General features: G+C 41.1%; 1 protein-coding gene across 4 annotated transcripts in view; it reads right to left on the bottom strand.

Moving 5' to 3' along the window:
• DPP6 (dipeptidyl peptidase like 6) overlaps positions 1–21,022 on the bottom strand; it is a 544,128-nt gene that overhangs the window by 20,556 nt on the left and 502,550 nt on the right. For all 4 annotated transcript variants that reach the window (XM_050314872.1, XM_050314882.1, XM_050314854.1 and 1 more), the window contains exons 13-16: positions 19,959–20,066; positions 19,289–19,380; positions 17,338–17,385; positions 15,091–15,209 (exon numbers count right to left, since the gene is read on the bottom strand). In XM_050314872.1, coding sequence (XP_050170829.1) covers positions 15,091–15,209; positions 17,338–17,385; positions 19,289–19,380; positions 19,959–20,066 — 367 coding nt within the window. The remainder of the gene's footprint in view (positions 1–15,090; positions 15,210–17,337; positions 17,386–19,288; positions 19,381–19,958; positions 20,067–21,022) is intronic.

Raw genomic sequence — 21,022 nt, forward strand, 5'->3', positions numbered from 1 at the left:
TCCCCAAGGCATTTAATTTTTTAATCTAATCTTTACTTCCTCAAATGTAACTTGTCTGGTAAAATAATCAATCCCGGCTTGTTCTCAGGCAACACACAGTATCAAACAAACCACTCCGATGGTACTGCTTGTCTCTGCCCTGTCTGATACTGGTAATAAATTTCATGCTTACTTTATGTAGAGCAGAAGTAAATCTGGTTGCTCTGAGGCAGCATCAGTTAGCAGTGACTACAGGGCAAATGACCATGAGGTTTGGTCTTAATTCCACTAGACAGAATAGGTCCAATGAGTTCTTCAGAAGGTTGCTGGAATGAATAATCGTGGTCAAGTCCTCAGTTCATTCCATGGGATTTTGAGAGGTGCCTATAAAATAGTGCAGGAAGCTGGGCTGACATTAACCAGCTCATCCCATTGTCTGTTCTGTAGTCACTGAAGGACATGGGGCCTTTGGGTGCAAGCAGACCTTCTCCTGCTTCTTCAGGAAATTGTGTATTCCAAAAATATTGGCAAAAACCCTCTAAATATAATTGGTTTTGCTGATAGAATTTCTACTGGTGTCTCTCTGTTCTGGTAGGAACTGACTTCCAGCTTGAAGCTGTACTGGCTGTCACTCCAATTTACACCTTTTTGGGTTTGTTCCAACAATCTGTTTTCTACTAAGCATGAGTATTTCCAGTATAATCAGAGCAGTCATGTATACCCAAAGCTCTCACCCAGTCAGATAAACTAGATTATTTTAACTTCCTTTCGCAGGACAAAGTTTCTTTTCATCTTATTCTTTAATGAAAGAGAGTTTTACATTCAGTTCCTCCTTTCTGAACAGAAATGACCAGGACTCTACCCCTGCTGCTCAGGATGTCTTAAGTGGTCCTTATACTGGTCCTTACAGTGAAACTGCTAATTGTCCAGTTCTATGGAAAATTCTTTGACTGATCACCTTTCCCATGACTGCAGCAGGCAGCCAGTTTGCAGACATCCAGTGATCAGCACCCATCTGCTCTTCTGAGGCATTTGTAACTCTTGAGCTTCAAACATACAAGAAAAATTCTTGCCCTGAGTCACCACGTGCTTAATTTTGCTCTTCATACTATTAATTTCTCCCACTCCAGCCCTGCAAGACAGCCAGCTTCTCTAGTATTTATCTCTGCCTTCTGATGATGCTTATCAGCTTTGTGGTCTTAACAAATTCCATTAGCTTCATCCAGCTTTGGGTTCTCGGGCTGCCAGGGAACAATTTAAGTAAGGTCGTTCCCAAGACCAGCTCCTGATGAACCTTGCTGCTGATCCCCAATTAGCTTTATATTTCTTCTTCATCATAATCTACTTCCTGCTTTCATTTTGCTGGTACTTAACCTTTGCTCACAATCCTTTCACTGAACTCCCCCCTCTCCTTCTTAATTAATACCATCCAATGAGGTGTCACACTGGCTGAGCATTTCCTCCCTTTCAGGAGGCTTTGGCTGAGGCTTTCAAAAGCCATAATGCAATATTGCATGTGGATGGAACCAAAGAGGAATGTTGAAAACTTACAACCTCTAAGGAATGTTTGCAGGTACATACATCCATTGTAGCGATAAGATCAGCTGTAAAAAAGGAGAATTTGCTTGCAGAGTTCTGGAACCTGAGAGTGCACCATGACTGTGTACCTAGAGCTGCAAGTACCAGAGACAGGAGGAAACAATTGCAGTTCACATGAGGGACACTGTCTTCCAAAAAGCCTAAGGTGTATTGCCCTAATATGCTGGTTCAATCTATGGATTCTGAAAAGGAAAAATCTCCATACTCAACTCCCTCTCTTTTTCTGGTCTCTATTCTATTTCCTGCTATTTCTAATTGGATCCCCCAATTTAACCTCTTTCAATTCACTTTTAATCCAGGTTTTCTGCAAACTCTGGAAAGGGATGAAAGCAAAAGTTAACATTTGTCCCTATTTTTAAAGTGTAAGTTTCTTATTGGATTAGTATATGCTAATCCTAAGAGAAATACCATATGTGGAGGAACGTGTCTGGCATTTCCTATATTCTGTGACTACCTTGGACAGTCACTGGATAGCTCAGGATGCCCTGGGATGTTGTGTATTCTACATTTTTGGAGGCTTTGAAGGCAAGCCTGGACAAAGCCCTGAGTAAACTCATCTGATGCCCTCTGACAGAGCTTGGAGCAGGAGGTTGCACTGGAGATCTCCTAAGGTTCCTTTCAACTTGAATTCTCCTATGATTTTGTGATTTCATGTTTAAAAAGTATCACAATACAATGGTGAGAGACTGGAAGAGGTTTCCCAGAGAAGTTCTGGGTGTCCCATCCCTGGAAGTGTTCAAGACCAGGTTGGATGGGGCTTTGAGGAACCTGATCTAGTGGAAGGTGTCCTTGCCCATGGCAGGGGAGGTTGGAATGAGATGTTCTTTAAGGTCCCTTCCAACCCAAACCATTCCACAATTCTGTGAAATTCAAGGGAAAAGGATATTTCCTTGTAATTGCAGCATGAAAGAAAATGTTCTCTTTTCAGTGTCATTCACATCTCATTAACAGACAGAATAAAACCCCATTGCATATTTTGTGGTTATTCCATTAAAAACCTAGCGTAAATTGATTTAGATAATCTATTCTTTCCTATAAGTAAAATTCTCTTGCAAAAAATAATGATTTCCTGGATAATTAAGTAATAACTGGTGCTGGATATTAACTTTTTAAAAAAATAAACCCATAAATAACACTGCTTCCCATTGTCTGGTTATTATTCTGTTTTCCTCCCACGAGCTCTCAGGTTTTAATATATCCTCAATGTACTGACTGCATTAATGAAAGACTTAACAAGTATCACGCAAAGAGAAAACAAAAGGCAGCAATAAAGCCTTACAGCTGGTCCAGCTGGCAAACAAGGTGAAAGAAGCAGTTTTCCTCTGAGGAAGCTTTAAATCTTGCAGGATGGTAACATCTGTACCACCCACTGCAGAATAATGAGTTCAACCAAGGTCGCTCACGTGGCTGGAAAAAACGCACATGCACCCCGGTCCCGGCATGCAGGAGGCCACTGCCTGATTTGTGGAGCTTCATTATTTGAAGCATTGGAGGAAGCCTGTTGTCATGGTCATTTATCTCCTACGAGTGGAGCTCAGATAAAATTTTGTACGTGCAGAAAGACCAAGTGACAAGAGCCCTGGCTGGAGGCAAGATGACAGATCACCTTCCTCTGGGCAATGCCAAGCAGCTCGTATTTACAAGCAAGAATCAAAATAAAAATGGGATCAAAACGTGTAAATGCAAGGATCACGTAGTGCTTTGCAGAATGAGGCAATTTCGAAGGGGACAGGAGTTTCATTCCACAATCTTTTTTCATGCTCTGAAAATTTCAAGCAGTTTCTATTAATTTTATTATTAAATATTCATGCATATTATTTTTTTTCCCACTTATTCCATGTCACTGAGTATTTACAGGCAGTTTACACCACCTGAAAGACATATAAGAATATAACAAAGTATTCTATAACATAAATGAGTGGTCTACTTCAAGGAAGACAAAATGTACTGGAACATCCACAAAAGCCAACATTTTTAATTAATCTCAGACTAATAACTATGTTGCTAACTGGACATAAAAAAAGAGGTTCTTGTCCCAACTTCCAAACCAACAGTACCATCCTCTCTTTTCCTGTAGAAAAAGTTATTGCGGTACCTTCTGTTTGTTTTTCATACCAGCCTGCTATTTTGAAGCCACAGGGGCATGTGAGGGAGTGAGAATGAGCACCCCCCACGGGATTTGTGACCCATGAACTCCTCACAAAGGGCTTGAGAAGCAAGAGCCAACCTCGGCTGTTAAGTAAGAAAGGGAGTCAAGTGAATGCAAATGTGAATTATATAGTAATTATAATATAAATAGGGCCCAGAGATTAAGTCTGTGCATGCTTTCAAACAGCAGAAACTAATTTAGGCTCCATGAGCCTCAGGAAAAGTTCCAAAAGGTCACAGTTTGCCTGGAAGCACTAATTACAGCCTCCCGCTACTGGGTATACAAAACCCCAAGCCTGGTGGTAATCATCCTTGTATGGGAAACCACTCTGGTCACAACAGATAACAGTCACCCAGTGACCTAATATGTGAGCAACCACGGGGAGTGCCCTCCAGGCACCAGCACGCTGCTCTGCTCATTTAGCATCCAGCTGGGTGGGAACCTGCAGGCACAGGGCTGGGTCACGCCTGGCTCCTGGAGGCCCTTATCACATTGCAGGGCATTTGGCTGCACTCCGACGTTACCTCCGTGTTTCTTCTGCATCTTGGACCTTGTTAGATGGGTATTTTGGCTGGGATGCCTGGATTGTGTGGTCGCACAAAGGACAGCACCTCTTGGGGATTGCCTGTCCTGCTCTACCCAGGCAGGTAATACCACATTCAGACACCCACAGCACACGCTGTCAAACACTGGCTTTCTGCCCCTTGCTGTAGACCCCAGAACCAGGACAAGGACAGCTCAGACAGTTCAGAAAACCCAAACACCCATGAGCTGCACTTCAAGAAAGAAGTAGCAAAAATTTGTGGCAGTATATTAAGACACTTGCTGGGATTTAAAGTAACATTAAATCTGAGCCAACAAATGAAAACCATATTTTATTTTATTTTTGAATAATACAGACTACAGATACCAGTCTACTCTGGCATGCAGCAGTAATAAGCTGCAGTCATGAGGTGGCCCATAAAATACTCCCAAATGATTCTTGGGGTGGTCCTGTGCAAGGACAAGTGTTGACTTCAATAATCCTTGTGGGTCCCTTCCAACTCAGGGCGACAACAACAACTTCTATGTTTCTATGATGATGAAATCCTCACTCAGGCTCCCTAAAACATCGAATTGTCCACTCCCATCATGACCTCAGCCCCTTGGTCCCACCCCAGCATGTCCCACTCCTTTGTGAGATCAAAAATATTTATACAATCATCCAGTAAAGCAGCAGAACAGCTTCTAGAACTGATCCCAGAAGAAAGAAACAATATTGTATTTAGTTTTCATTCAGTTCAGTTCTTGGGCCCAGCTCAGAGCGAGCCTGTTTGTGGCACAGGGAGCAGATTGGTGAAAAGGCTCCCGAGGTGGAACAGAGGATGGAGCTGCCTCTTTCAGTGGCAGCACTGACTTTGACTTCCAGTCCCTGTGGACAGACAGTGCTGTGTTCCTCCAGGATGTACCAATGAAAAATACTATGAGGTGCTTTATAGGGGGTTGTTATTTCACAGCACGGTGAGGTGGGGCACAGAGAGGCACAATCTGTCAGGACAGCAGGTAGAAACAACCTTACTCTGAATCTCCTCCTCCCAGTCAACACCTGGGAGTTATTGCTTATGGTTCCTGCAGTAAAGAAAGCATTTCAAGTTGGCTCTCAGCCTTGGCTGGAGTCTTCAGAGCTACTCACATGACTATATGGAGCTGTAGCTGGGGCATATCCCAGTAGCAAAATCAAGGAAACAGCATTTCACATTAATTTAAACCAAGGTGTGCCTATTGCACTTCTCTATCCATAGGCTCTTGGTTAATAAAATTTATTTTCCAGGCTAATACTTATTTCAGCATCTAGTTAACTCTCTTTAGACCTCAACAACATAATTTATCTTGATCCTCACCAAAGGTCACCTGAACTGCCAAGCTCTGGCCCTGTTAGTAGGACCAGCTGCACTTAGAAAGCATTTCCTTGAATTTCAGTAGGAAGTATATGGAGACTCTCTAAGATGCTTTGCCCTTACCACGATGGGCAAGTTTGTGACATTATTAGTTGACACTAAACACATATGCTTCAGAAATCTTGCCAGGCAGCAGGCTTTCTACCTACCTAAGTAGGGATTAGGGAGATACTTGCATGCACAATCACAAGCCTTTCCCAGACATCTGCCAGAGATGCCCCAAGTCACATGCAGCACTTACCTATAAAGTTTAAATAGGAACTTCAGCTTCTTCATCTCCCAAAAGCAAGAAGAAGAGTTTTTACCATTTTAACTTTGGTGTTACGGACAGAGAACAGTCCTAATGAAACACCATCCCAGTAGTCTTTGACAAGCAAATACCTTTTTTCACCTGTTCAAATCCTTCTTAGAAGCTTCCATATCACACAGAAGGAGCAAACTGCATACATATCTAAGGACCCTCCACTCCAAAAGCCACAGGAAGATACTCCCCCTTGCAGCTGCAAGGTCTCCCCAAGACCAGGGCACACTCACAGTGCTGGGAAAACATATAACACATAATGATGTGCTTTAAGTCAAAACGGGTTATTTTACTTTTCATAGTTGCTTTACTGGTGTGATATAGCTCAAAATCCAATCCCTCATCCAGTCTCCAGATCCCTACCTGTCTCCAGAGGCACCAAGTGATGCTCCAGGGACATGGTAAGCTGGTCTTGCTGGAGTCCTATCCCTCAACATGCCAAAGGGCTGCTGTGTGTGTCTCTTACTGCAGCTGCTGGGAGTTTGGAGCACCCAGCACCTGGAAAGTCTGTCCCCACACTTATTAAGGCCTGTGGTGTAATTACAGGCTCGTTATTGAGTTGCTACTGAGACAACGCCTGGCGCGGAGCTCTGAGCTAACAGCAAACGTCTGCAGCCGTGCCTTGTTAACTCTTCACTCCGGTATGATTTAATCACTTTATATGCTGGTTTTGTTACAGCGCTGCTCTCCTGCATACCAATAGCTGGGTTTCTGCTTGGAAGGTTTCTCTGCACTGAACACTGAAGATTCACTGAACCTTTCAAGTCCACTCTGGTAGTTTATCCATTCAGGAGCCTCCATGCCCCTTGTTGTCACTGCGCATCTGAGCATTGCAGTCAGAAATGCACTTTATTTTCACAATACCTCAAGGAAGTTGGAATTACAAGACCTGGTTGAGTTCTCTATAGGAGCCTGTGACAGTGGAAAAAATCAAGCCCATGTGTCTTAACTAGCATTTGGCAGCTGGTTAGGACTTCCACCATTACCAGAGGGGTCTTGGAACTTTGCATGTGTAGATATGGATCAACAAATTAAAACAACTATTATAAGAACCACCTGTTTGTAAGTATATGTACTCATAGGTGTCCACGTCCAACTCAGGATTTAGAGAATCCAAAAATGTTATATAAACCCCATGATAATTTTGTAACAGAAAGGGGATAAAAGAAAGCAATCCATCTATTTTTGCAGATATATTTGCCTACATATTGAGCTGGTTTACAGTTCATAAATAGCCCATTATATCCAGGGAAGAGCTAAACTGTGTACTTTCATTATAGCCTGTGCTGATGTTTACCTGAGGATAACAACTGCTAATTACAGTCTGGTTCCAGAAATGTTATTGATGAGACTGTGATAAGCTGTAAGATTTCTACATGATGTGTACGGCAATATATGGGCAATGCAGTTAGGTGTAAAATGTTGCTTTATGAACTAGTGCTTTGTGAACCGTCGATTTACGGCTCCTGACAGACGCTTGTCTGTAGTTAGTAAAAAAAAAAATAAAAATCCTCATCTCCAGATTTTCCATTGCTTTCCTGGGATAGTAGGTCTGGCCTAAACGGCACAGGTTAAAAGGTCTGACTAAATGAAGGAACTGAGAAAGATATAGAAAGAGGTTCATTATTCTCCTGCCCTAAGGCATGAACCAACCTCTTATTGCAGGAGCTGGGCAGACATGTCCCCGATGGGAACATTATTGCAAAAATCCTGAAGAGGGTAATTATCCACCATCCACTGGTGGAGACAGGCTACAGAAGGACACACATTTCTGGTCTGTTCCAGGAGCCTGTGCTGCTTTTCCTTGGAGTACTGTCATGCAATATGAGGAAGGAAATGGGGGTCATAATAACTTGACTCGAGATGTGTCCATAGGCAAACCACCAATTCTCGCTGCACCTCTGCTCCCCACTTGGTAAAAGCATGAAAATGATCACCTGCGGAAAGGCTGCAAAGGGCTTATCATATCTTTCCATAATTCAAATTGAACATTTAGTGGAGTATTTATTTTGCCAACCATAAAACTTCTATTCCCTCTTCCTGTATCCTGATAAATATCAATATAGGATTACCCTGATACTAAATAATATTAAGCTCTCACTGTTCAAAGAGTCATAGATGTACAAATTACTGCCAGAAAAGTCTGTTTGACATGTTTCTCTCATTTTGATGGAGAATCTGAGGAAAAATGTGATTTGATTTGCTCAGGGTGAAAGACAAATGTCATGATCTTCATGACACTTCTTCCAAGGCAGAGACTTTTATTCGTAAAGTAAGTCCTTAGCAGTAGAAGCCCCTGTTTTTTTTGATGAATGTGACAGACAAAATTTTCTCAAGAGTGATATGCTACAAGTGGTACATTTTTGTGAAGATATTTACTGATTAAAACTCATACTTCTAGGATTTTATGTGATTTTCAGGGGAAAAAAGTTCCCCAAACTCAGCATTACAAAAAGTACAGCCTGAATCCATAAGAAGATGGGCAAAATGAAATGTTACTTTGCTAGTGAAATTCTTCAACACATCCATGTGATTTATTGGTTTTAATTTAGCTTTTCTTTGGAATTCATTCAAGCCTATCCAAATCAGCTGGTAATCCCATGAGGGAATAAAATACTAGGAGACTGTCCAAAATATGCATCTCCTCAAAAAGGACAATGTCGTTGTGCAGTAATGGCATCTAAGTATAGCCACAATAACAGAAACGATGCCCAGAATTTTAGCTTTGCTCACACTTAAAAGCAAAATAAAAGCAATCCTGGGGTTTAAATCTTGAGCTGAGCTCTGCCAGTGGTGCTGGATGCTGGTGTTTCAAAGGATGTTCCCACCCACCCGGCTGCTGGTTGAGCTTATCTCATGCTGTGCAGCACTGGGCTATGCAGCACATCAATGACCCCATTTTCCCACTTTTCTGACCACCTCCAGCCTCCTTTAAAAGTTCTTTCACACAGGAGTGTTGGCTAGTGTTTTTTAGTAAAAAACCCTTCCCATATTATTAAAAGAAGCTGGGAGAGGGGCTAGCTGGGGTTAGAAAGGCAGCACTGATTAAGCACATGAACCTGTGTTTGGATCCTCGTCCAAAAAGCATAAATGGTGAGCTGATGCATTCTCCTAAAGCAACCCTTGTGTTTATCCAGTGATTTCATTCAATTCCTTTTGTAACTTAGACTCACCCACACTACAAATTTCTCTGTCTATGGTAAACTCCAGAAGTACTGTATGTTTCAGACTGTATCATCTGTGTGGGCAGGAGCTTCTGCTTGAGCCCACATCATGGGGAAGAACAACCTAGATACCTAAAAGGATTCCAAAATGTGCTTTTAGACCTCTCCATACTGGAAGGCTGAACCTTGCTCTAGGTCACATGGCATTAAAATGTATTTAAAAGTGAAGTCAGGACAAACTGCCACAAAGCAGAGCCAGAACATTTGATGAAACTTGGTAGTGAAAGTCTTTGCTGACTCCAAGAAAAATCTGGAAAATATAAGAAACGTAGAATAACGAAAGGACTTTTTAATGCTCAGAATAAGCCTATTAAGTGAGAGCAGCAAGTAATGCTCCAAAGTGTTCCCGTGTCCAGATCGTATTTCCACCAAGAAGGAGGAAAGAAGGTAATTAAATTCTCAAGAAGCAGTTCAAGGAGCTGAGAAGTTTATAGCTACATGCTGCCTCTATAAAGAACAAATTTGCAGCACTTGTCTTTAAAACTCATAAAACCACAGACAGAATGAGTTACATGTACAATGGCATGAGGAACTTGACTCAGATTATCACTAATTGGGTTGCATTGCTTCTTCATTAGTATGAATCACTCTCAAAGGAGATCCTTAAATTGCTAAGTTTTTCTATTCAGTGCTTTTGCACCACTTGTTATCTGTGAATGGAACTGAAACACGATTTTATCTGGCAGGACATAAGACCTATAAATCCTATTTTTAAAGATTTCCCAGGCCTATAGGCATCCGAGGCCAGGGCCAGTTACAGAGTTGCTGTCATTGCTGTCCTGGGGAAAAGCAGACATGTACCCAGATAAATCCCTTTCCTATTGGTTCTCTAGGTATTTTATCAAGCCCAGCTCAGTTACAACACATAATTTTGCTTTACAGCTGCAGTTACCTGATAGGAAAGGGAAAAATTACTTCATTCCTGTTACCTGTCATTACTGATCTACAACATCTAGGCTAAGCTACCAAGACCACAGTGCCAGAGAGGACATCCAAATCGGGGGATAATATTTTAGCGTTTTTGTTAGAAGAGCCTATTTTCTTTCCTCCAAAGAGAGAGAGAGCTTTAAACTCATTTGGCCTGCACAATACTGACAGTAAAGGATACCAGTCAGCTGCAAACACTGGTTCCAGCAGAGAGGATCTTCAAAGAGACAGGAGAAACAACAGTGATTTTATGGTATTTTGAAACAAAACAATCTTACTGTTTCTGAAAAAGTGGGAAGGATTTGAGATCTATAGAACATGACAGAGTTGCCTGTTCAGTTACACTGTTGTTCTTCTCAAAGTGAAAGCTGATTTTTCCCAAATTGGTCACTGAATGAAGGATAATACACAGTGCATTGGCAAAGGCACTTCTCTATCACCACCACCAATGCCAAACATGAGACAATAGTTGTCTTTTAGCCCTTGATAAAGTTCTCTCCCCTCTGTGTAACTACCAATTTTCTTTGTGACATCCCTAAAAATGATTAATCCTTTCCTGATAATACATGGTTATGGAGACCTCTAATTAGCAGCCTGGTAGCCATTCCATGAACAACACCCCCCTCCCCCATCATTTTCATTGTGTATTAAATGGCATTAATTGCAGTAATGTATGCATGTCAGAGGACTTGAACTCCAGCTTCCAGAAAACCTTTGCCAATTCTGTGTGTCCAAGTGAAATTCTTTGTGATTTCACAGGATTTTTTTGTGAGAGTGAAGACACTGCAACCAAAGCTGCTACACAGACTGTCAGAGTACCAGTTACCCCACAACAGAAACGGTGGCACATCCTTTCTTTGGCTGTGGACAACCTCATTAGGACTCAGGTTTTAACAGTGCTACACTGGGGAGTGAGGGAAGGAATCATGGAAGACAAAGTGCACCTGTGTGAAATGGAAATACTAAAACATTCCACAGCTGACTGCAGTGGTAGTTCTTGACAAGGCTCCATCCTTCAGAGGAGAAGGAGCTATCAGATAAAAATGGGCTGTACTGCTTTACTGGCTCGTGTAATTCAGCCTTGCACCTTATGTGTCTGAGTCCCACTAAAGAAACTGGAATAAATTGCTTTCCACAGCCCACAATTGTAATTTGTTATCCTTTTCTTTATGCAATTAAATTTTACATCCCATTCCAGATGAGAATAACCAATCTCCAATTAAATTTATGTGTAAAGTAACAAACTATTTTGGATCCTATTTCTGTTTATCTTTAGAAGGAATCAGTGGAGGTGCCTGGGCTGGTTTATGAGAGGAAGCAGAAGTGTAAACCCATATTTTATGATGAAAGTGACAGTAGGAGTGACCTTGGTCCAGCAGATATTGCTTTTTCAACAGTGTCTAGAGGAGATAATCTAACAACAGACTGTAAAGCATCATGTTTCCTTATATCCTGCTACAGTAATTCAATCATGAGCATATAAAATTAGATGAAAAATAAGGTAACTAGCCTTCTGGGACTGACTGATTGCAATAAATGTCGCCTCCTGACAGTAAGCATTACACTGTCCTCTTTCAAGAGAGGTTACCTTTTATTATAGCACACTCTTCTCATTTCATCCTGTGCCAGGCAGCAATGTTGTTAAACACAGTCTGCAGGACAGCAAAAATCTTTTTATTATATAAAGGCAATTATATTTTGCCTTTAAAGTACCACAAGAGTGAATAGAAAACTTCCAGCTATTGACCTTTGGGATAAAACAAGCAATGTCAGACCTTTCTTGGTTTTTAGTGTTCTTTTGTTTGTTTGTTTTGGTTTGGTTTTTTTTTAAGATAGATATTTTCCCTTTCCCCTGCCTTTCATTTAAGTATCACTGAGTATTTTATAAGCACCTATTGCTTAATCAAATCTTACAAACCTTGCCATCCATTCTAGAGAAGTTCATCTGAGCCACAGTCACGTCTGTGCCTCTAAACTCAGTGAGATTTGCAATGGAAGCTCACAAAGCAGGGATGGTGGAGGTCAGTCTCTGCCAGTACAGAAATTCGTTTTTAAACCATAAATATTTGCCCATGTATTTGTCCTGTAGAGAGACTGAGAAGATACAATTTTTAAAACTATTACAGGCCAGATCACAGTAAAATAGTTTACTCCCCTTCAAAGATACTTACGAGTCTGACACAGTCATACACCAGTGACTGCTACAAACATGAATTTCTGTTGGCAGTCACAGAGTGCAGAGCAAGACCCGAGCTCTGGGTGCTTTTATACAACATAGATGGAGAAGAAAGAACCAAACAGCAACAGGAACTGTCTGCCACTGTCTGGTCAACAGCATCGACTCCAACGGTGGCTTTTTCTGGGAAGCAGAGATGAGGAGTCCAGGCAGAAACCCTTGGGTAGCAGGTACCGTAAAACAAACACTTGGCTGTCCTGGTGGGCTGCTGCTTTTCTGCCTGCTTGTTAAGCAGGACTCCTTGATACATCCTCATTCAAGCAGCTTTTCCACCTATGTGTTACATGTGTATACGAATAAATAGAATTTCCTGCTAATAGAAAAGTTACTAGAGTATGACTAATGATCAATTATATAATACTATGAAAAAGTGAGGCAAAAGCTCTGGCCAAGCAGTCTGAGGAGCTGTGGAAAAGGAATTCTCCTATTAGCGGATCCCAGTGATTCTCCATCAAACCATAACATCTATTTACATGACTGAAATCTGATGGGATGATATTTTTATCCAGAAGTCTGCACTTCATCCAGAACAGATGTTTCCACTGACCTGACTCACATCTGCTGTAGCAGAAACCAAAGGGAGCTGCCTCTGCTCTAAATATACCCATAGCAGACATCTGAAGTTAGATGGGTCCTACATGAAAAGTGCTAAAATTAAATGCTGTTCCTGTAAACTGCCTGAAAGCAAAGAGGATTGAAAGATCTCTCCCTCAGTTATATAAATAAGGAATAATTCCACCAAATGCAATGTATTGATATTTTTATAAAATCACTGAAAACAGAAATCCTACCAAGCTTTGTGTATTTTCCCAAGTATACATATTTTTTAAAGGCATCTGAATGGAGACACTGACATTAGCTCCATAGCTCAAGTTGTTCTGTATTTGTGCTACAAAGACATTACCGTTTGAGAATTTAGTCCTGAATAACGAAAACTCAGACAAAGATATATTCAGCAGATGTAAACAGATCTAACCCTAATGACCTTATAATTGAGGTATTGTTTACAGCAGATGAGAATCTGACCCACAGTTTATTATGCAAAATCATTATCTTGTGTACTGGATTAATGAACACACTAATAAAACTCACCAATCTCTTTGGTATCATTGCAGGTTTTTGTGAATGAGATATAATGTAATCAAAAACATATCACCTCATAACTGCTGATAAGATCCTTTAGAAACCTTAATCTTGTTATGCACAAATGCTTCTAATTACAGTAAAACAATTATCTTGGTGCAAAGGAAATGGACACGGTCTCTGGTAGCTGATGATGACAGCTGTTCTTGAAATGAAAACACGAGGAAAAATATGCAAGGATTTTGTTTTAAAGGGACAAACCTCATAAATATAATAATATTTACTACAGAACTGAATGTTTATTGACCAATAACACTTCTCTGGGTATGTCTGCCGTAACTATAGATCCAGATTTATGGGTAGCCCATAAAATTAATTAGTGCATTAAACTTTTAATTATATTTTTCTGTACTGTGTTGTCAGGTATTTTTTAATACCTCTAAATGCCCCCAGTGTGCACTCTGTTTTTCTCTCTTAGGGGAAGAACATGTTTTTACAATTGTCCAAATCCAGACGTTTTGCTTGATACTATGTTAATCATTCAACTTCTCCACTTTATCTTAGTTATTTCCCATTTTCCCATCTCATATATTCCTGTTTTATCCTTGATGTTCACCACAGCTACTGGCAGTAATGGATATTTGCCAGTCAGAGAAGGGGTAGTCCACTAGATCAGATTGCTCAGAGCCCCATCCAACCTGGCCTTGGATGAGGTATCCACAACTTCTCCCTGTTCCAGTGCCTCACCACCCTCACAGTAAGAATTCCTTCCTAATATCCCACCTAAACCTACTCTCTTCTCTCCTGAGCTGCTGAAAATAAGGCATTTCTTGTTGGCTCCCTGTTTTTCAAGCCCTGTTTCAGAGGGCACACAGCCATATGAGAGGCTTCAGTCACAGCAGCAGATGACTGGGGTGTGTGCATTGTGTGTGCAGTTTAGGATAATTAAGCAGAATTAAATTACATAGGATTAAATGCTATGGAGCTCTGCATTTAGTCCCAACAGAGCTGGAGGAAACTGAGTTTTATGGCTCATCTCCTGAAATGCCTTCTCTCTTTAGCCTATTGGATATTCTCAGGCATTTTCAACACAGGAAATCTCTGTTGGACCTGTAGATTACACCAAGCTAAAGTAAATTTATGATGAATGAGCAGGGAAGCACGAGATATTCTGTATTCACACTGTCCATTAGGCAGATTTCTCTAAACAGCTTTTTCTTGGCAAACTCTCTTTTCATTGTAACTTACTTTGCATTCCCCTGGTTTTCCACAGTATTGGAACTCAGTCCCAGCCACCCACAGTCAATCCCACCTTGCTGGCTTCTCTCTCATAAAATTTCTCATGTTTTATGTCCTCCAGGTTTTGCCACTACTTTAACTTAAGGATGCTTGGAGTGTCTAGAGGAATTACCTCTATCTTCAACAGTCATATACGCACAGAAAAGGGTTGCAAATACCTGCTTTGTAGTTAGAAATAAAAATCCACAAAAGAAAGAAAAATATTACGAGTAAAGCTTCAAAAGCAGTGTGACCCAGATAATTATGGCCAGCCTTTCAAAGCTGCCCACAGGTACACAGGATGTCCAAAGATATCGGGGCTGGCTCTAAATCCCACCCTTGGGTACAGCAACTGCTAGTAACAGAAGCCAACATACCTTCACATGTCAGGAGGAAATATTCCAGGTTGCGGCTGAAGGATGCGCTGAAATAAGTGCAGTTTTCAATCAGATCACAGGACAGGCACCGCCTGTTGAAGTTTCCATTTGTGCTTGCACTGAAAAAGTTAATACAAGCCCATGAAGGTCACTGAGCAAATGGTGTCTGAAAGCAACATTACTTGAGCCTTCCTGTAGAACGAGAATATGAATGTAATGTGTCCAACATTAGTAAGAGACAAAGCATTTCCATTTGGTTGAGTTTAAATAGCAGTAATGGCTTTCTTTTTTTTTTTTTTTTTCCTCCTGCCTGAGTGAAGAATATATAGATGGATACTGGTGTCATTTTGCAAGGTCAGGTGGTTTTGAAGGAAGGTATAGTTTTTAAAAGAAAATGATGGTTGCAATTGCACAAGAGGAAGTCATAATTTGCTGGATGAAGGTATGAAACAAAAGAGAGGTGTTTCTACACTTACAATAGACAATAAAGAGCTGGAATTGCTTTTTTTAAAGTTTCTTCCTGGTTGCCTCACTGGTCTGATTTGCTTGCTTCTGCCTCAGAGGCTAAATGCTTTTTTGCAGTTTAAATAGTTGTTCTTATAGCATCCAAGTAGAAAGGAAAGATTGTATTTAGGGATCTGTTGCTGAAGAAGGTAATGTGGCTTGTCCATATGCTCAGAAGTGCTTCTAAAAGTCTACTACACGTTGAAGAGTGAATTACTGATCATTAGCAAATCTTACTAAGTAACATTTTACACCACTGCAGCATTCTGAAACTTCAAGAATATTAACTAATAGATCTTTCCAGTATCACTGTAAATCAGGTGAGTGGTTTTTGCTACCATTTCAGGAGATGGGGCTGAGCAACTATTTTAGGGCCACAGAGACTGAAATGAGTAGATCTTGGGTTCTTGTTTAGGCTCAGATTGTGTCTCTGACTTAAATCCTAATTAAATCTACTAAATCAGTCACAAAAAAAGAAAACAACTCTAAATGGATCTTCATCAGATATCAGCTGTCCAGTGCTCCAGTGGAGCTCTGTCAGTGAACATATGCAAAGGTTGATGCCTTTGGACTGGGACAAGAGACAAACTACCCAGAACAGAAAACCATCTCCCTGAAGTGAGGCCAAGATCACTGTAATCAAAGTAAGGTCAAGGGTGAGGTCAAGGACACTGAAATTTTGGGCATCTCTTTCTCTGTTGCCTATGTGGGGAGGTGAGGCTGATGAGGCACCAGGGTGAGATTTGTGCCAAGATGAGGAGGGGTGGGAAGCACTTTGTCTCATGCTAGCAGCTCTTGAGCAGCTGTGCCTGGGACTCAGTTTTTAAAGTGAGATTTTCTTCTCATTTCAATAGAAATGAAGGGTTAAGATATATATTTTTTTTTCTTTTCTTCAAGAAAAGAAACACTGAGCTGAGCTACTCTCAAAAAATTGGGGAGTGCAGTGAACAGGCACAGAGGTCTCAAAAGGGAAAAATGATTCAACTACAGGTAATTTTGTTTGCTCTGTTTTCCTTCCCACTGAGGAAAGAAAAAGGCATGATTTCATGTGAAAGAAGGAAATTGTACTGACTGTCCTTTACCAAACAATGCCATTGCCAACCCTGCCCTTCATTGCAGATGTTGTGATGGCAGCAGGGTGACTGAGAAGAAAAACAGGACAAATGGAATCATGATTCCAAAATGTTTGTTGAAAGGTTTGGGTGTCCTCCCCTTTGTAATCTGCTTCCACAATACTTCACAATAGCTACACTAGCAATAGCTGATTATAAGCAGTCTTTTACTCATCATACACTTAGGGAGGATACTAAACTCTCCTGGAACTGCAGGAAGGTTTGTAAACATAACACACTGTTAATTCTTTCCAGTTCTGTGAAGAGGTGAGCTGCTATCAAATTTCCATGAAAACCGCTATCTGAAAGTGTAAGAACAGTTTATACCATCAGTTTATGTAATTCTGAATTCTTTCAAGTGTGGAAAGTTTTGTGACAGTCAATCTTAAGACTAATTTAAAATTTGCATTACTATGAGAAAATTGCTAAATGTAAAACATTTCCAAATGTCAAGAGCTTTGTTCACTATGGTTACGCTGTTCTGTCTATTCCAGTGACACACTGCAGGATCTTGCAATGCCATTAAAGACAAAACCTTAGGAAACTGCTCCTACTGCAATTGCTTATGCAATGATTCATGTAAGACTGAAAAAATGGGAAATTCTGCATGTGAGGTTAGCAAGGCACATACCTGTATAAATGTCTCCTCCTCGGCAAATCTTCTGTGCTGTGGAAATAACTGCGGGGGAAAAATCAAAAGGCAATTGCATCATTAAAAGTGTGTTTAGAAGTACCTCATGCAACAACATCTTCCTTCACATCACCATTTTCCTGATCTCATAAAGGCAAGGAAAGTTTAAACTGAATTAGAAAAACATAGAGAGGGACACCACTAGCAGAGGCTCAAGCAAGGATGTAATAGAATGCACTGCAGTTAAAACAAGCATGGAAGAGTTTGGGTTCTAAACTGGTCCTGCCAGTGAACCAAAAAGAATCAAGTGAGAGACAGCCACACTTTTACGTTAGGATTTATGGCTCAGAATTTCCTTTAAACATGTTTTCTTTCATTTTTTTTAAGAACCAGTTTTTACTTCTCTGACCACCTTTTATTCTTTCTGGAGTTAAACAGCAAACCAGGGCCTGGTGTGAAACCTACTGAAATGTCCTCTCAGAATAAGGGAAGGCAGGATATGAAGCAGAGGAACACTTCATTGTCCTTGTTTTGTGCTGAGACTGTGGTGAGCTCCTTTCTGGATGTTTACCCCAAAGCCCTGTTGTGCAGTGGCTTCTGAAGGCAATACAGAGGTGCTGCTGGAGGTGGCCAACCTCAGTCCAACATGTGGGGACGAACTGATCCCCCAGATGCCATTTCATGTGAATAAGGATGGACCACAGGAACAAATATAGCATCTATGGGGTGAGTCACATCAGGGAGCATATTCATCCCTGCTGATCTGCTTCCAACCAGCTGCACTTGCCTAGGCATACATTTTGATTGCACAAACTGTACGTGGTGTTTTCTGCTTGGCTGGCCAGTTAAAATGCAAATAAGACTTTGGTGCCAGTTTGCTGCTTAGACCACTCCTGGAAGTGTTCAAAGTCAGGTTGGATGGGGGCTCTGAGCAACCTGGTCCAGTGGAAGGTGTCCCTGTCCATGGTAGGCAGGGAGGTGGAACTGAATGATCTTTAAGGTCCCTTCCAGCCCAAGCCACTCTTATGACTCTGTGTTTCTACGTTTCTATATTGTACTGAGTTATTGGCAATGGAGAGCATTCAAAACCTTGAAGAAGCATTGTGCTTTTAACGAGCACTCAAAGTTTATTATATTCCAGAGACTTTTTAGTCAAGTTTCCGTGACCTTAAGTAACTCAGAGGTGAGAACCTTGCATCCACCCGAAACTTTGCCTGGAAAGGAATCTATATGTTATTTGATTCCAGAAAGCCTTGCAAACATTTTATTATGTAACTTCCTGAAGTGTATTTGAAAAAGTGAATATTTACAGAAGTTATTTTACAAGCACAAAGAGCAGGTGTGAAGAAAGGTGAGAAGGGTGTGTTTTTGCAGGTTTTGTTTGTTTATTTTTGGTTTGTGATTTTGTTTGTTTGGGGTTTTGTTTGTTTTGGTTTGGTTTTTTGGTTGGTTGGTTTCTTGTTTTGGTTTTTTTTTGGGAAGGTGTTGGGTTTTTTTGGTTGATTAGTTGGTTTGGGTTTGTTTGTTTGTTTAATTCTACCTAAGTACTTCTTTTTTTTTTTTTCCCCCCTTTTTCCCCCCAATGCATGGCTATTTTTGCAGGTCAACAAAGGATTCTTTCTAAAACTGACTATCTGGGTGGTCAATGAAAATGGACTTCTTTCCTTCAGAGTCTAAATTCAGAAGTCGCAGCAGGAGAAATTACTCCTCTGCACAAATGTATTTAATGTTCGCAGAAAGAGAGGTTTGAACTGTATGGATAAAATCAAAGTAACACAAGATATATGTAATGGTGTGAGAGGTTAAGCCAGAAGGGAGACAGCTTCTCCTGCTTTTTTATCTCCACCTCATGCTCATACATTTCAGATGTACACACAACATCGTTGTAACTGACCCCACAGCCCAGGGCCAAACCAGGGAAGGCTGATTTGTCAGGCCAACATTTACTTACATTTTATGCCTCTTTTCATCATATGCCAGTATCTTTGTCACATCCCAGTCTCCAGATGTAATAGACTGTAAGTTGTCACTGCTACTGTTGGGCTGCCAGAAAGAAAAGAATGTTGGATTTCTTTACTCTTAGAAGAAGATATCTGAGCAAAGCTCCTCTTCTGAAGAAGAGAGCTCTTTTGACTCCATTGCCCATGAAAAATAAACCTTGCATCTGCAATTTCCACCACCCCACCTGCTATTTCCATGAATCTGCAGGCATAGCAATAATAGGGAGTCAGAATCATCTTAACCATAACTTCACTGAAGATAATTACACGAATTCAGCACAGAGCAGCTTCAAACCCCTTCCTCTAATCCAGTGTGCCCACATGCTTCTAATTAATTCTTTATGGCAGGGCAGCAATTTACTTATTCATTTACAACTGAGGTGGTATTAAAAAACCAAAACAAAGCAATGATAATGACTGGAAAGACACAGTTGGTTGACCTTTTTCTTCTAAGTGTTTCATTTGTAAATTCATGTTATCTCATGCCCAATAAAGCATCACTGAAGTTTTTTTGCTTTTATGCACAAAACCTTTCTACACTTGCACCTCCCAGTCTTGCTGGTGGAAGCACAGATACTACTTTTTATTGCTGTCTGCCTCAGGTGGCAGTGAGTGGGTTACCTGTGATGATGACATGGCGATGTGGTAGAACTTCCCACGTCCTCCCTGGGGAATGGCTCGGACAAAGAAAAACTTCCGACCGTCCTTGGAAAAAATCGGCTCTTCGTTCTGTATAAGCAGCAAATTTAAGGATTGGTTTACAGCTCATTTATTGCATTTAGAGTTGCTCGGCCCTCCAAACCCTGGTGAAATTAATTCACAGTGAAACAGAAAGTTCTCCTTGACAGCAACCTGAGGCAAACAGAAAGCCCACTGAAAACTGAAGAAAGTTTTGAAGATTATTGCTTCTGGCTCTTGGGAAAGCAGACACTTTTCAGCTGTGGGAAGATGGAGACAGGCAACAAGGAGAGTTTCTTTGCTATAAAGTCAATTCCCATTTGCAAAGCCAAAAGTACACATATACAGCTGACTGCTCGGGGCAGTTGGAATACAGCCTTTAGAGCTCGTTTGAACCTTGCTGGCACAAGTATGACAAACCCTGTTTACTCTGCTGGAAGCAGGGATTTGTTCCTGTCCTGGAGGAAACACAACTAACAGCATCTAACTGCTGTCTTTTTCTCCTGTCTTACAAATGCTTATCTCACTGAATTATTTATGAAGGAGAGGATCTCTTGCAGAACTGTCTTTGACACTGAGCTCCCAGGTGAATGTGGTGATTGACTTTTATTGGGTGACTAGAACTTTCAACCAGAGATAGAAGACACTCAGCAGAAGGAAAATCAAACACTACATATGGCAAGCAAGCATCTCCTGGAAGGATGTCTTCTTTTTGTAGCGGAACCCTGAGGCACCATGAGAAGTCACTGCATGAGATGATTGAACAGCAGGCTACAAGGGAAAGCAGAAGGATGGTCCATATGGTGTGACACAGGAGCACTGTACCAAGGGAACTGGCCACATGAAGCTTACTCTGAATCTCGAGAAGTTGGGACTAAATAAGGGGCTGAACCTCTGCTGAAACTCTCCTGTGATATCAGGCTTTTCTGTGGCTGGATGAGCCCTGCCTTCCTTGGCCTGGCTCTGTGGACCCTTCTTCTTCTAGGGCAGTCAACAGGGAGACTGTT

The sequence above is a fragment of the Myiozetetes cayanensis genome, unplaced genomic scaffold (genome assembly GCF_022539395.1).
Source record: "Myiozetetes cayanensis isolate MyiCay16 unplaced genomic scaffold, myiCay2020 scf1, whole genome shotgun sequence".
Lineage (NCBI taxonomy): Eukaryota > Metazoa > Chordata > Aves > Passeriformes > Tyrannidae > Myiozetetes > Myiozetetes cayanensis.